Here is a 15,289-nt window from a genome sequence, read left to right as displayed (position 1 = left end):
AAATGCTTTGATGTCCTCTCCTAAGAATGGGACCCAGACAAAAGTGAAGGGTTGACCCACAGATAGTCAAGGAAATGCTTAACAGCCAAACTCATACCATAAACACAACAGCCAACTGTCTTCCATAAACACCCTTGATTACATTCTTCCCCAGCAGAAATGGTAGAAGTAATCAACACTCTGCAGTTCAAAACTGGAAACCCATGAAGTAGTCAGGCTCCACTGTAGAGTTCGTTTGTTTCCAAAACCTCAATCCGTAAATTCAGCATCACTCTTATCACCATGAACTCAAGCGATTACTCCCAGAACAATGTGTGCAATTCACGGTCACAAGGAGAAAACTATGGATTATTTCCTCCTTCAGATCCACTTCCCATAGCCTCACAGATCAAGAATTTTCCGCACTCAGTTGAATCAACTTAGTGACTGAAAACCCAAAGCCCTCTGAGAAACAACATTAAGGAATGAAAGGTTTCAAAATAAGCTTTCTCTTCACCTCCATCTAAAAGATTACAAACCAGCGATCCAAACTGACCAGAGAAGGGAGATAACTTTCCCAATTGACACCATCAATGATTCAACTGCAGAGAGAACATGATACAATGTATTCAGAATCTCCATTTGGCACAGCTCTCTCATTCCAATAATATACAGATTGTGTGTACATTGTTTGCAGCCATTCTGATTCAGTTCTGGTTTTGAATAGTGCTGGTCAATTCAACTTCTCAAAGATTTTTTTCCCCTTAGCAGACCTCAGCTCAAAGCTAAGAACAAGGCTGGGGAACAAGCTTCACTTAGGAGTGGTCAGTGGTTGATCAGTTCAGCTCCTGTGGTCCTCACCCTCACAACAGCGAATACTTACTAATCTCGAATTACCTCACGCAGCATCACGAAATGGCAATAAATACTAACACAGAAGCTAATATACTGGTGCATCATTGATATAGCAATGGCTCATAAGACCACAAGACAAAGGAGCTGAATTAGGCGATTCAGCCCATCGAGTCTGCTTCGCCATTTCATCAAGTTACAACCAGCTGGGACTTGAGTTGAAATGTTCCATGTTGCACATAGAAAAATGTTTAGTCACAAATACCAAGATAAATTCACACAGCAAGTGACTTCACCATCAGCCAACACATATTTACAAAATAGTGAAATCAGTTGCCAGTCAGTAATTGTTCACTTCAAACTTATTTACGAACTAAGTTTGAGTTCCATCAGCTTTGGTCCAAGATTTGATCCACTGCATCAGTATGGAAGCATTAGGTCAAAGAGCCATTTCCATGTATATGACTGTAAATGAGGGAGCTCATAAAACTAGCAAAACAATAATATGATAAATAAAAGCCAGGGAAGAAAATGTACACTTGGCTACAAAGACTCCTTGCATGAAACCGGTACAAAACAGATACAGTCACTCAAACTTCCCAAACAACAACCACATTCAGCTGCTTTCATTCTATAATATATACTGCAATACCACAAGGAGATACTACAAACCACAGGCAGAAAGCATCTCTCATCACAGCACAACTCGCTTCATCACAGGTATACCTGCAGTCTAAAGCAGGTTGACTGTACTTCTACATTGTGCAGTGGATTCAGAGATGCTTTAAAACAATTCATCAGGTACACACCAAAAGCAGAACAGAGCAAATCCACACCAGAGGCGATCCTTGTTAAATTTATTGATAGACAGCTCTAAACTGTTCAAAGCAGCTGGTTGCTTGTCAAATATAAAGCAGCAGTATCAAATCCGCTTAAAGTTGAAACATTATTAACAAAGCTCCTGCATTTTACCATATATTACCTCGAGATTCAGTTCTGATGAGAGGTCATTTATGCACACAATGTTCTTTGGCCTGTTTAATATTTCCAACATTCCTTTATAAAGTCCTGCTTGGGAGGCTAGTTGTGAACGTTAAGTTGCTTGGCATTCGGGATGAAATATTCAACTGGATCCAACACTGGCTTAGTGGAAGAAGCTATAGAATGGTAGCCTCTCTGATTGGATGCCTGTGCCTAGCAGTGTGCTGCAGGTAACGGTGTTGGGTCTGTTGTTGTTTATCATCTATATTAATGATTTAGATAATCAGGTGGTAAAGTGGATCGGCAAATTTGAGGATAGCAACAATATTGGGGGCATAGTGGACAGCAAGGAAAGCTATCACAGCTTGCAGTGTGAGCTTATCCAGTTATGGAAATGGCCTGAAAAATGGTAGATGGAATTTAATTTTAAGTGTTGTATTCTGGGAGGTCAAACTAGGGCAAGACTTAGTCAGTGAATGGGTAGGCCTCTGTGGTTTGCCATAGAACAAATGGATCTGGTAGTACAGAGAATTCCTTGAATTGTCATCACAGGTAGATAAGGCCATAAAAAGAGCTTTTGGTACACTGGCCTTCATAAATCAGACACTGAGTTGAGGAGTTGTGATGTTCTGGTAAAGTTGTACAAGACGCTGGTGAGGCTGAATCTGGAATGTCGTATGCAGTTCTGGTCACTTACTTAAAACTGAAAGAGTGCACAAAAAATTACAAAGGTGTTGCCAAGAATTAAAGACCTGAGTTATAGGAAAAGGTTAAATAGGTTTAGACCAGGGGTGGGCAAACTTTTTGACTTGTGGGCCACAAAGGGTTCTAAAATTTGACAGGGGGGCCGGACCAGGAGCAGATGGACGGAGTGTTTTGGTAATACACCTCATAAGAGAAAATAAAATATCATGGGATATGTAGAAAACATGTGCTTTAATTTCAATTGAAAATGAACAAATGCATTACAACAAAATATCTGTCTTTGAAGTCCCATGGTATTTACGGTAGCTATTTATTGAAATGACTTTTAAAACACTGAAAATTAAATGAATAAAATACAGCTTTTTTAATAGTAACAGTTATTATTTTAAAGCACTGAAAATTCTGTTATCCTTCAAGATATTATCATCATCACTCTCCTCCTGACTGTCTTTATTTCAAAAACGGTAGGAGATGCAGGTCTACTTGTCCTGCTCCTTCTTATTCAATTGTCCCCTGTGCCAAAACTCAACAACGACCAGTGTCACTGACAGAACAGTGACAGCGCGCCAGTATGCGGAGCGCGTTATTTGATCCGGAGCGCATTTTTTATTTTGAGAACGTACGTGCACCTGTGCACTACTCATGTCCATCACTTAACAGAAATGACATGTAACATGTAAGGCTTATTGAAAAAAATATTTTCAAATGCATTTTTTACATAACACAACGAAGAAACTTATTTTTAATTTCAGTGGGAACAGTGTTGTTGGTCTCCCTTTTTAGCCAGCGCATCAAAGTCTGGATTTAGTTTTGTTGTGGCGATTCTCAGGATGGATCTGAGGTGTTGGTCAGTTAACTTGGATCTGTGGCTGGCTTTGTTGATGTTCATGACGCTGAACGCCTGTTCACACAAATAGGTCGAGCCGAACAACGCCAGCATCTTCTGTGCCGTCCTCCGGAGGTTTGGAAACACCTCTTTACCAAGTGAAGCATAAAAGTCATTCAGTTTAAGAGAGTTGAACTTCTCTTTTAAGATGGGGTCAGACTGAAGGTCGATCAGCTCCAGCTGTAGCTCCTCTGGTGCTGTTTCAGGATCTTGTGACAGGGGACAGGCCACCAACTGAAGTGACTTGTCAATTTTTTCAAAATCAGAAAAGTGACGGCAGAATTCTCTGTGCAGCGCATCCAGTGACTCGCTGTATTTTTTCACATTTGCGCCGGCCTCTTCCAGCGTGGCTAGTGTGGGAAAATGAGTGAATAACTTATTCAAAATTTGCCTGGAGAAAAAAGCCAGCTTGGATTTAAAGGCTTTCACGTTTGTGTACATGTCATGCACAAACTGATCCTTCCCCTGTAGCTTCACGTTCAGTTCATTCATGTGTGAAAATATATCCACAGCAAACGCAAAGTCACAAAGCCAGCTCTTGTTGCTCAGCTCAGGAAATTCGCCGGCCTTCCGCAGTAACTCCAAAAATGCACCGATCTCCTCTTTGAGCTCCCATACTCGTTGAAACACTTTGCCCAAACTTAACCAGCGGACACGGGAGTGATAAAGTAGGTCCTGGTGATCCGCATCAGTTTCCTCCAAGAACGTGATGAACTGACGGTGCTGAAGTCCCCTTGCACGTATAAAGTTGACAAGTTTTACGACAGGATTCACAACATGATTCAGCTGTAATACCGATTTACATAGAGATTCCTGGTGGATGATGCAGTGAAGGAAAATAACATCCTGGTCAGGATTTTCATCTTTCACTTTATTCTGTATTCTCCTCAGCAGGCCGACATTTTTCCCTGTCAAATTAGGAGATCCATCTGTGGTGACGTTGATAAGTTTACTCCAAGGGAGCTTCATATTTTCGATGACAGCAGACACCCGGTCATACAAGTCCTCTCCCCGTGTTTTTCCTTTCAGAGACTCCATTGTCAAAAACTCCTCCGTTATTTCAAAAGTATTGTTAATTCCTCGGATAAAAATGAGGAGCTGAGCAGTGTCTTTTACATCGTTGCTTTCATCCAGTGCTAATGAATATAATGTGAACGACTCTGCCTTTTTATTTAAGTCGCTGGTTATATCTTCATCTATCAGTTCCACACGGTGAGTCACTGTCCTGCGTGATAAACTGATTTTTTCAAATTTGTCTTTGCTCTCCGGACACAATACACCTGCTGTCTCCACCATACATTCTTTTAAAAACTCGCCTTCAGACAGAGGCTTGCTGGCCTTTGCTAATTTGAATGACAGCATAAAACTCGCCTTGGTACTTGACTCATGAATGGCAGTTTGACGGTGAAAAAATTTTGTTGAGCCTGTAAATTAGCTGCCAACCTCTGAGCATTAGCTTCCCGTTCTTTCGTTGACTGGTTGCTAGAATAGTTGGCATGTTTTGTGGCAAAGTGACGGCTGATATTATATTCTTTAAAAACCGCCACAGTCTCTTGGCATATCAGGCATACAGCAGTTGATCGGTGTTCGGTAAAAAGATATTTAGTTGTCCACTCCTTATTAAACACCCGACATTCTCTATCCACTTTTCTTTTCTTAGCTCCACTCATCTTTACAGAAGGGGTGAGAGGTCAAAGAGTAAAGCCCAAATGTGGAATAATACGCTGCACCTCAACAAAGGTCAATGTATATAGAGTGCGTCATCTATTGGGAAAACGCTAGAATTGCGGGGAAAAAACGTTAACAAGGTTTATTAATATAATTTCATCAAGTTCTGCAGGCCGGATTAAAAAGCTTAACGGGCCGCATATGGCCCCCGGGCCGTAGTTTGCCCATGCCTGGTTTAGACCTTGCTCACTGATGCAAAGACAAATAAGGGGAGAGCTTATAGAAGTACATAAAATTATGAGCGTATAGAGTCAATGCATTTAGGCTTTTTTTGCCGCAGGATGGGTGAAACTACAACTAAAGCTCATAGGTTTAAAATGAAAGACGAAACATTTAAGGGCATTCTAAGGGAAACTTCTTCACTCAGTGTGATGCGAGTGTGGAATAAGTTGACAGCAGAATGGTAGATGCAGGTTTCATTGTAACATTTAAGAGAAGTTTGAATAAGTACATGGATGAGAGGGGTTTGGAGAGATTATTGTCTGGTGCAGGTAGATGGGACCAAAGAACAGGTCAGCACAGACTAGATGGGCTGAAGAGCCTGTTTGTGTTGTAGTACACTATAACACTGTACAGCGTTTCGCTTTATTTTTCACTTAGTCATTTGCTGATGACACATTATTGACATGTGAAAACACCTGAAAATAAAAATAAAGCAGATGTTGGAAATTTGAACCAAAAACAGAAAATGCTGGAAGTATTCAGCAGATATGACTGAATCTACAGGGAGAGAAAATTGTTTCAGGCCGAAAACCCTTCATCAGAACTGAAAAGTAGACAAAAGAAGTTGTAAAGGGAGGGGGGAGGACTGTATGTCTGATAAAGATAAAACCAAGGTGACATGGGGATAACCTGTAAACAAGGTTATCTGGTCAGTGAGTGAATGAGAACACAGACAAAAGAATGTGGAGCTGCAAACAAAAATGTCCTCCTCTCTGCAGCTTTACAAACTCCTTTTGTCTTAATTTAAATTCTGATGAAAGGTCTCCAAGCAGAAGTTTTACCTCTATCTTCCAAAAGATGCAGCCTGACCAGCATGATGGGTATTTCCTGCATCTTCTACTTTTTTATATGAAAACATACTACATTTTTTCAAACTAATAAGCATAATTTTAAAATTTAATTATTAAAGCTGAAAACATGGTCTCTAATCATTGGCATGGCAACAGGTGAACTTTTGGCAAGTGTTAAATTTGCAGTGAGTCAGCAATGGGATCTAATTATAGACTCATCACAGAATGTTCCTTTTCCTGCAGCTAGATTGCTATAATTGTCAAAAACTCAGAATGCTGCATAATAACTGGCTAAAGGGAGTCATTAGTGAGAGGTTTTCAAAAGGGTCCTACAATAGTATTCCTTCTCTTCTGGAGCACTGCCTAAAATATCTAAAGATGCATTCTAAACAAATCAAACTGACCATTTGGAGCAGACAACAGTGAAACATTTTACTAAAGCATAATGAATAAAACATGGTGTACAATGAGTATATTTTATTCATTAGAGCAGCAACTTGCTTTTCCACAATAGGCAACAACAGTACTCTGGGTTTGAAGCTTATCCAAAGCGGACCTGATACACACAGCAAGCTTCCATCAAGGACATAAGCGAACTGAAGGCACTTGCAAAATGTTCACCATTACACAAGGAAAACAATGGAACATTAAACATGCCAGAGGGGGAGAGGGTGAAGAATGGAATGGTGATCAGAGAGAAATAGAACAGTATTAGGTGTGAATATCATAGTGGGATCGTCCAATGAGGCTATGTGGATAAAATTTGGGAATAAGGAAGGATGAGTTTATTCCACATGACTCCCAATAGAAAGAAGGAATTAGAACAACAGGCATTTAAGCAAATCACAGAGTTGCAGTAGTGGGGGGGAGGGGGAATAATAATATTCTTAATATTGTCTGTGTGTGGAGCTTAGATGGGGAATTCATTAAATAGATTCAAGAGGGTTCTCTGAAGGAGCAAGAGATTCATCAGGATGCTGCCAGGAATGAAGGATTCTAGTTAAAAAGGAGATAATAGCAAAACAGGCTTTACTCTCACTGGAACATAGAAAACTGAGGGGTGACCTTATGAAGGAATATAAAATTATGAGGGCATAAATAATCATAACAATACACAGAAAATGCTGGATGAACTCAGTCGGTCAGGCAGCATTTATGGAAATGAATAAAAAGTCAACTTTACAGGCTGAGACCCTTCTTCAGAAATGGAAAGGAACAAGGGAAGACACCAGCATAAAAAATGGGGGAGGGGAAGGAGGATTAGCTAGATGATGATAGGTGAAGCCAGGTGGGTGGGAAAGGTAAAGGGCTGGCAAAGAAAGAAATCTGATAGGAGAGGACAGAGGACCTTGGGAGAAAGGGAAGGAAGGCCACCAGGGGAAGAGAATAGACAAGTGAGAAGAGGTACGAGGCCAGAGTGGGGAATGGAAGAAGATGAAAAGGGGATGGGGGAGGGGAAAAATACCTATGTACATGTCATCAGGTTGGAGGCTACCCAGACGGTATATGAGATGTTGCTCCTCCACCCTGAGAGTGGCCTCATCGTGGCAAAAGAAGAGGCTATGAACTGACATGTTGGAACGGAAATGGGGATAGGAATTAAAATGGCTGGTCAATAGGAAATTCTGCTTTTGGCAGATGGAGTGGAGGTGAGGTGCTCGAAAAAGCTACGTCAGGTTTCACCAATGTAGAGGAGGCCGCATCAGGAGCACTAGGTACAATCGACGACCCAACAGATTCACAAGTGAAATGTTGCCTCACCTAGAAAGACTGTTTGGGGCCCTGAATGGAGGTAAGGGAGGAGGTTTAGCATTGCCCAATGGCAGGGGAGTCCAGAATGAGAGGGCACAGGTTTGAGTTGAAAGGGGAGAAATTTGAAGGAGATCTGAGAGGCATTCTTTTAAAACCAGAGGGTGGTGGATATCTTCCAGAGGTGGTGGAAGCAGATATTTACATTTAAAAGATGTTTGGACAGGTACTTGAATTAGAAAGGCGAGGAACAATATGGGCTTAATATGGGCAAACTGGATTAGTGTAGACAGGCATCACAATCAGTATGATCCAGGTGAACCGAAAGGACCCATTTTGGTGCTGTACAATTCTATGATTCTAGACTCTGCTCTTCAAGCCAAACAAGAAATAACCCTTACTCAATTGGTCGAAAAAAAAATCACAGAAGTGAGCTTGTCAAATAGCCTCTAAGTGAGAACGGCTACATCAAACTATTGTGTATATTCCACCATGGAGCTCCAAGACCTGCTGTGAAAGGAGGAGGGTGAGACATGTGGACTAGCAACTTAATACTGTAAAAACCCAGAGCTACAGAAATGCAAACAAAAGCTCCAAAGACCTCATCCCTGGGAGAGGAAGGACCTTTGAAGATGGGCTACACCATGGAACAACTTGAAAAACTGGCCCAGGGCAGAAGACCCTGCCAAGCCACTGTCAGCCACCTACGCCCCAGGAAATATCAAGCTTATTAAAATTGATCAAGACTTCTCTCTCTATACAATGGCCTGTGGCTGTGTACTTTAATCAAACAATTTTCAATTCAGTATAATTTTACTTATAAAATTGAACACTCTAAACCCAATGTTCTCTTCTTTACAAGATATTAGCAATAAATGCTTGTCTTTGTAGACAACAGGTATTGACATTATAAGTGAACACAACAAATAGAAAGAAATGGAACATAACTGTCCAAACTTCACTGTCAATTTATTTTGCAAATTAACAATTAGCCCCACTTTTCTGCCCATCATTCATTTCCAATCTTTAATTCCCTTACCTACTCAAACATTGTCTAGGCAAGAGTCAAAATTATTATATGGCTGAATTTTCCTCAGTTACATGTTAGACCTGACAATCCATCAGGAAAAGTTGTAATGGAAGGTCTTCAACCTGAAACATTAATTCTGTTTCTCTTTTTACAAGCTCGCAGTGAGTAATTACTGCATTTTCTATGTTTAAAAAAAAAACATTTTAGAGCAATACAGCCCTTTGGCCCAAATGAATCCATGCCAACTACTTTGTCCACCTAGCTAGTTCAAATTTCCTGCATTCAGCTGATATTTCTCCAGGCCCCTCGCCTCCATGTACCAAACCAGTGCTTCTTAAATGATGCAACTGTACATGCCTGAACCACTTGCTCTTGCAGCTTATTTATATATTTATAATCCTTTTCTTGAAAATGTTGAACCCTCAGGTCTCTTTTAAAATCTTTCCCCACTTAAAATCTTTCCCTGAATGGCCTACTCCTGCACCTATTGTCTATTGTCTTACACTAAACCTATGTCCCTAGTTTTGAACTCCCCTACCCTGGGGAAAAGATTGATACTGTCCACCTTATCAATGCATCTCATAATTTTAAACATGTCTCTAAGGTTTCCCTTCATTCTCCTACCCTCCAAAGTACAAGGGCCTAAGCCTGGTCAACTTCTCTCTATAACTCAGGCCCACTCGTTCCAGCAACATGCTCCTAAATCTTTTCTGCACCCTTTCCAATTTAAACATGCCTCTCCCACAACAGTGACCAAAACTGAACATAGTACTCCATCAATGATTTAAACAACTGCAACATAATGTCCAAACTCTTACACTCAAATGCTCTGACCACTGAAGGCTAGGGTACTAATTGCTTTTTTCACCACCTTTTCTACCCATGATGTTGTCTTCAAGAAACATGCACTTTTACTCATCAGGAATACTTTAATATAAGTTCAGACTACTTTAATATTAGTTCAGAGTGTAGACATCACTGTCAGTGACAGCATTTTTTATTGCCTTGAGGTGAGGAGGCAATTAAGAGTCAACTACATTATACAACTTCAAACCCATAGTCCAGATCACATTTGGTGAATTTCCTTCTGTGAAAGATTTTAGTTATATTCTATTGAACAGTTCTGAATACAAATCAACTTCTTTAAGAACAGACAATATGAATATCATACTCACTGTAAAAACTGCCTGACATCTGGACCCATAGTTCTCTGACACACATTTATGTCCAACACCTTCATGACTGTTATCTTGTACAGAGATAACTAAAACTGAATTAAGTCCTTTTATACTTTTGTAACATGGGTTGGTGGAGGATGACACAAGCTGAATTAATAACCCACATTTCAGCACAGTGCTGCAAGTGCCTTAATGGAGTTCCTTACTGTCAAATAGCTATTTCACAGCTCAACATTTCATAATAACTCAGGTCAGATTACTAAACTGGCGGCCACACTAATAAACTTCATTACATCATTGATTAAAAACAAGTCCCAGGAAAAGCAAGGCAAAATTAGACTCTAGTGTCACAGCATGACACACCACCAAAACCCAGGTGGAAGACTAGAACCCAGCATTAAGCAGCATAGAAGATTGTTGCTGCAAATGCTGATTAAAAAAACAAGTACAAGGCTATCAAAAGAATAAAATCCTGCATTTAATGTGTATGAGGTTAGTGCATTAAGGACCATTTTCATAGGTTTTTAAAATGTTTTAGACAGCCAAAAAAACACCAGTAGAAAAGTACAGAATCTGTCAGCAAGTAATTTCCATATTTTTCCAAAAATATTCCTTTAAGCTAGATGTACAAAAAAGCTGGATGAACTCAGCAGGTCGGGCAGCATCCGTTGAAAGGAGCAGTCAACGTTTCGGGTCGAGACCCTTCATCAGGACTAAAGAAGGAGGGGGCAGGGGGCCCATAAAGAAGGTGGGGGGAGGGTGGATAACCAATCAGAGGAAAGATCAAGGGGTGGGGGAGGGGAAGCAGGGAGGGGATAGGCAGGAGAGGTGAAGAAGGAATCTAAGGGGAAAGCACTGTGGGTAGTAGAAGAAGGCAGAGTCATGAGAGGTGATAGGCAGCTAGAAGAGACAGAGTGAAGGTGGGATGGTGGAAGGGAGAGGGAGGGAATTACCAGAAGTTGGAGAATTTGATGTTCATACCAAGGGGCTGGAGACTACCCAGACGGTATATGAGATGTTGTTCCTCCAACCGAAGTTTGGTCTCATCATGGCAGTAGAGGAGGCCATGTATGGACATATCCGAATGGGAATGTGAAGGAGAGTTGAAGTGAGTGGGAACCGGGAGATCCTGTCTGTTGTGGTGGACGGAGCGTAGGTGCTCGACGAAGCGGTCCCCCAATCTGCGTCAGGTCTCGCCGATGTAGAGGAGGCCTCACTGGGAGCACCGGATGCAATAGATTACCCCAACAGACTCACAAGTGAAGTGTTGCCTCACCTGGAAGGACTGTTTGGGGCCCTGAATGGTGGTAAGAGATTCAGGTTGGAGATTCAGATTCCTCCAATTTCGGTTGGAGGAACAACATCTCATATACCGTCTGGGTAGTCTCCAGCCCCTTGGTATGAACATCGAATTCTCCACCTTCTGGTAATTCCCTTCCTCCCCCTTCCCCCATCCCACCTTCACTCTGTCTCCTCTTCTAGCTGCCTATCACCTCTCATGACTCTGCCTTCTTCTACTACCCATAGTGCTTTCCCCTTAGATTCCTTCTTCACCTCTCCTGCCTATCCCTCCCTGCTTCCCTTCCCCCACCCCTTGATCTTTCGTCTGATTGGTTTTCCACCCTCCCCCCACCTTCTTTATGGGGCCCCTGCCCCCTCCTTCTCTAGTCCTGGCGAAGGGTCTCGACCCGAAACGTTTACTGCTTCTTTCAACGGATGCTGCCCGACCTGCTGAGTTCATCCAGCTTTTTTGTATGTCTTGATTTGACCACAACATCTGCAGTGTAATTTGTGTTTACTATTCCTTTAAGCTAGCTTTCCACTACAGCTCAGAGGAAATAGTAAGATTGGTAGGCCTCTGCTGGAGCCATTATTCTTTATTCCAGATAATGGGCCATGACCCAAAATGTCAACTATTCATTTCCCTGCAGTTGCTTCCTGTCCTGGTGAATTCCTCCAGTTTTTTGTGTGTATTCCTCATATTTGTGCTGGGTAGTTCACAACCCAATGGTATGAACATAGAATTTTCCAGTTTCAGCAAACCCTCATCTCCAATGGCTCTCTCCCAGCCTAGCATCCACCATCTGATTCTTTTTTTGTTCCCTTTCCCAAACAATCACCCCACAATCCATCTTCATTCCCTTCCTAGATCCATTCATCTAATGTCCACATATTTCATTCATTGGATCCCCTCCCTCATCTGGCTCCATCTGTCCTTTCTCTCTCCTCTAATGGTTCCCATTATCACCTTTCTTATTAGAGTCCATCACTGATAACCTGTGTTTCCACTTATCACCCTCAGTTTCTCCACCTTCAGCCTCCCCTCCCCCCCACATAGCTCGGTCTGCCCTTGTCTGATTCCACCTATCATCTTCCTGTCTTTGTATCATAACTCCATACCTCCTCCCACCTCCGCCTGGCTTCAGCAGACCATCCTTCACCTCTCCTCAATCCATCTATTACCTACTGGCTGTCTTACTGCTCCCCCTCTCCTCTTTATACTGGTCATCTCTCCTTTCCACTTGACAATTCATTGACAAATACGGAATGTCATGTCAGAGTTCTTGTTCTTCTTTGAACATGTGCAGCTTCCCCACTTGAAAGAGATTGAATGCGCCTACCCGAAGGTTTTTTAACTGGATTCCACTCTGTGACCAAACAACTTTTCCATTTTCCTCCTTTTATTTTTCGCAAGTGCAGCAGTTTGATAGTTCTGTTAGTTCCATCAGTCAGTAGTCCTTAGTCATCAGTCACTAGTCATAAGGTGAAAAAACTGGCTGCCTCTTGGACTTTGTAGACGAATTCCGAACTGCACAGTCTCCATTGCTCTGTTATGTTTTCAAACCAGGTGAACCCTCCTGAAGGTTCGTGAGCTCTTCTTAAGCCTCACGCCATTTCCGAGAGGTGTCTGCGTGTGATGATCCCTGTGGCGAAGCTAGCGCTAACCAAACGCAGTGACAGCAGTGCTCTTTTCCATGAAACAGTCTCTCAAGTTATTTAAAGTTCAGCAGATTCCAACACTGGTCCCGGACTGTCGCTGTGATGCTGCGGGGCCCTCCCAAAAGTTCCAGGCACAAGCAGCACTCAGGCAGTGGGTTCCATCCGGTCTATCAGTGGATTCTTGCTATTACTTTTAAATTTTATTTTCTTTTGCCTTTAGGTCCCAATACTTTCTAGAAACTCAAGTTTGACTTGACACGGAATGATGTGGAGCCTTTGGAGGGTACAGAACAGGTTTACCAGGATATTGCCTGGATTAGAGAGTATTAGCAATAAAGAGAAGTTGGACATGTTTGGTTTGTTTTTTCTGGAGCCTTGGAAGCTGATGGGAGACCTGATTCGTTTATTAAATTAGGAGGCACAGGTAGGGTAGATAATCAAAGTCTTATTCCCAGGGTAGAAATGTCAATACATGCATAAGGTGAGAAGAAGTTAAGTGGGATGTGCAAGGCAAGCAACACACACAAAATGCTGGTGGAACGCAGCAGGCCAGGCAGCATCTGTAGGGAGAAGCACTTGTCGACATTTCGGGCCGAGACCCTTCGTCCTGACACTGATGTCCTGGCCTGCTGCGTTCCACCAGCATTTTGTGTGTGTTGCTTGAATTTCCAGCATCTGCAGATTTCCTCGTGTGTGCAAGGCAAGTTCTTTTTTTTTATATAAAACACAGAGAGGTAGGTGTCTGGTACTGGTTGGCAGGGGCAGTGGTGGAAGCAGATACAAGAGGTATTTTAAGAGGTTCTTGGAGAGACACATGAATATGCTTGGCATGGAGGGGTGTGGATCACATACAAAGAGATTTAGCTTAATTTGGCATCACATTCACCACAGACATCATGGGCTGAATGGCCTGTTCCTGTGTTGAACTGAGCTATGTTCTAATTCCTTAACCAGTTCCCTCCCCACACCCACAGATGCTGCCAACCCACTGAGTTCTTCCAGAAGTTTGTTTTTTCCCCCTGTCTATTACATGTTTTCTGCCAAACACACAGCCATGCCCTTTCTTGCATTGATGGCATTACCCCATATGAAGCTCCTGCCTTGGCTCTTTATTTGACTGGTATTACACTATACTCAATGTTCATTTTGTTATAACCGCCATCTGTTTAATAATTGATTACTGTCTTCAGGAATTATATGCAGAATGAAAAGGGCTAAAACCTAACTGACATTTGCAGCTTGCAAGATGTCTAGTTAGTTGCAAGATAACTAATCTGCTAACCGGGAGACAGATGCAGGGAACAAAGGAGTGCTTGTTTATGGGAAAGCTGCTTTGTGTAACCACTAATCAAGGATACCTGGCAACAATAAGGTATGTATATGATAATGAATGTTTAACAAGAAGCCCCAGACAGTGCTTGGGGCTCACTTGGTTATAGATATCCAGGGTCTATGAGTGGGACTCTGTAGTATCAACTGAGCAATGCAAGCTTGCTAATAAACAGTACGTAACTTTAAGTAAACTGTGTTTGACAATTATTCCCTGGGTCTGAACTTACAGTCCTCTGGTAGAGAGGTAGATCAGCAGTCTCGGTCATTGGCCTTAAAGTTAGCACCAGCAACTTTATCTAATTTTCCTCTCCTTCATGTGTAGAAGTCCAGTACTTGCTTGAGTGCAGGTCAAAGTGTACCAGCTATGTTTATACTTCATTTCTAGCTAAAAAGGAGGCTGGACAACAGCATTGTTGTCATTCTAAACACGCTGGCAGGCAACATCAATCTGCTGGCACTTTGCATGTCAGCGAAGGGAACCTAACCTGTTACATTGGAAGATGTTAAAAACAAGTTACCTAAACCTTTAATCTTGTTCCACCATCAATTAGATCGCAGCTCAAGACATCAGCTCATTTTCCCACCTTCCTGTACAAGTATGAAAAGGTGTGGCTCAAAGTCAACTAGCAATTATAATCTTGTAAATTTCATCTAGCGCTATACTCATGTCTCTGATTTTCACTCCATGATCTTTCCTGACTCTCTTGATTACCCACCTGGAGAAAGTTTCTGTTGGGATCCAACCAAATTGCTCCAACATTTAAACATATTAAATCTGTAAAAATCACAATCACTCAAACTGATAAGACTACAGTTCTCTATTCAGACCCTTCTTTTCAAAAAGGTCTCAATGTGTATTGCCTTCTGAAGAATCTTGCAGGATCAATCAGCAGTTAGATTCAACAGAGAGTACTCA

General features: G+C 41.9%; 1 protein-coding gene across 6 annotated transcripts in view; it reads right to left on the bottom strand.

Annotated features, from left to right (window-relative positions):
* The window catches only part of enah (ENAH actin regulator), a 311,956-nt gene that overhangs the window by 63,664 nt on the left and 233,003 nt on the right, over positions 1-15,289 (bottom strand). The window contains exon 1 of one of the 6 annotated variants that reach the window (XM_073056231.1): positions 10,099-10,285. The exons of the other annotated variants lie outside the window; for them this stretch is intronic. Coding sequence (XP_072912332.1) covers positions 10,099-10,163 — 65 coding nt within the window. The 5' untranslated portion in view covers positions 10,164-10,285. Of the gene's footprint in view, positions 1-10,098; positions 10,286-15,289 lie in introns of those variants that run through there. 6 annotated transcript variants of the gene reach the window in all.

Source organism: Hemitrygon akajei, chromosome 9 (assembly GCF_048418815.1).
Source record: "Hemitrygon akajei chromosome 9, sHemAka1.3, whole genome shotgun sequence".
In the NCBI taxonomy this organism is placed as follows: domain Eukaryota; kingdom Metazoa; phylum Chordata; class Chondrichthyes; order Myliobatiformes; family Dasyatidae; genus Hemitrygon; species Hemitrygon akajei.
This window is presented reverse-complemented; position numbering and strand designations above follow the sequence as displayed.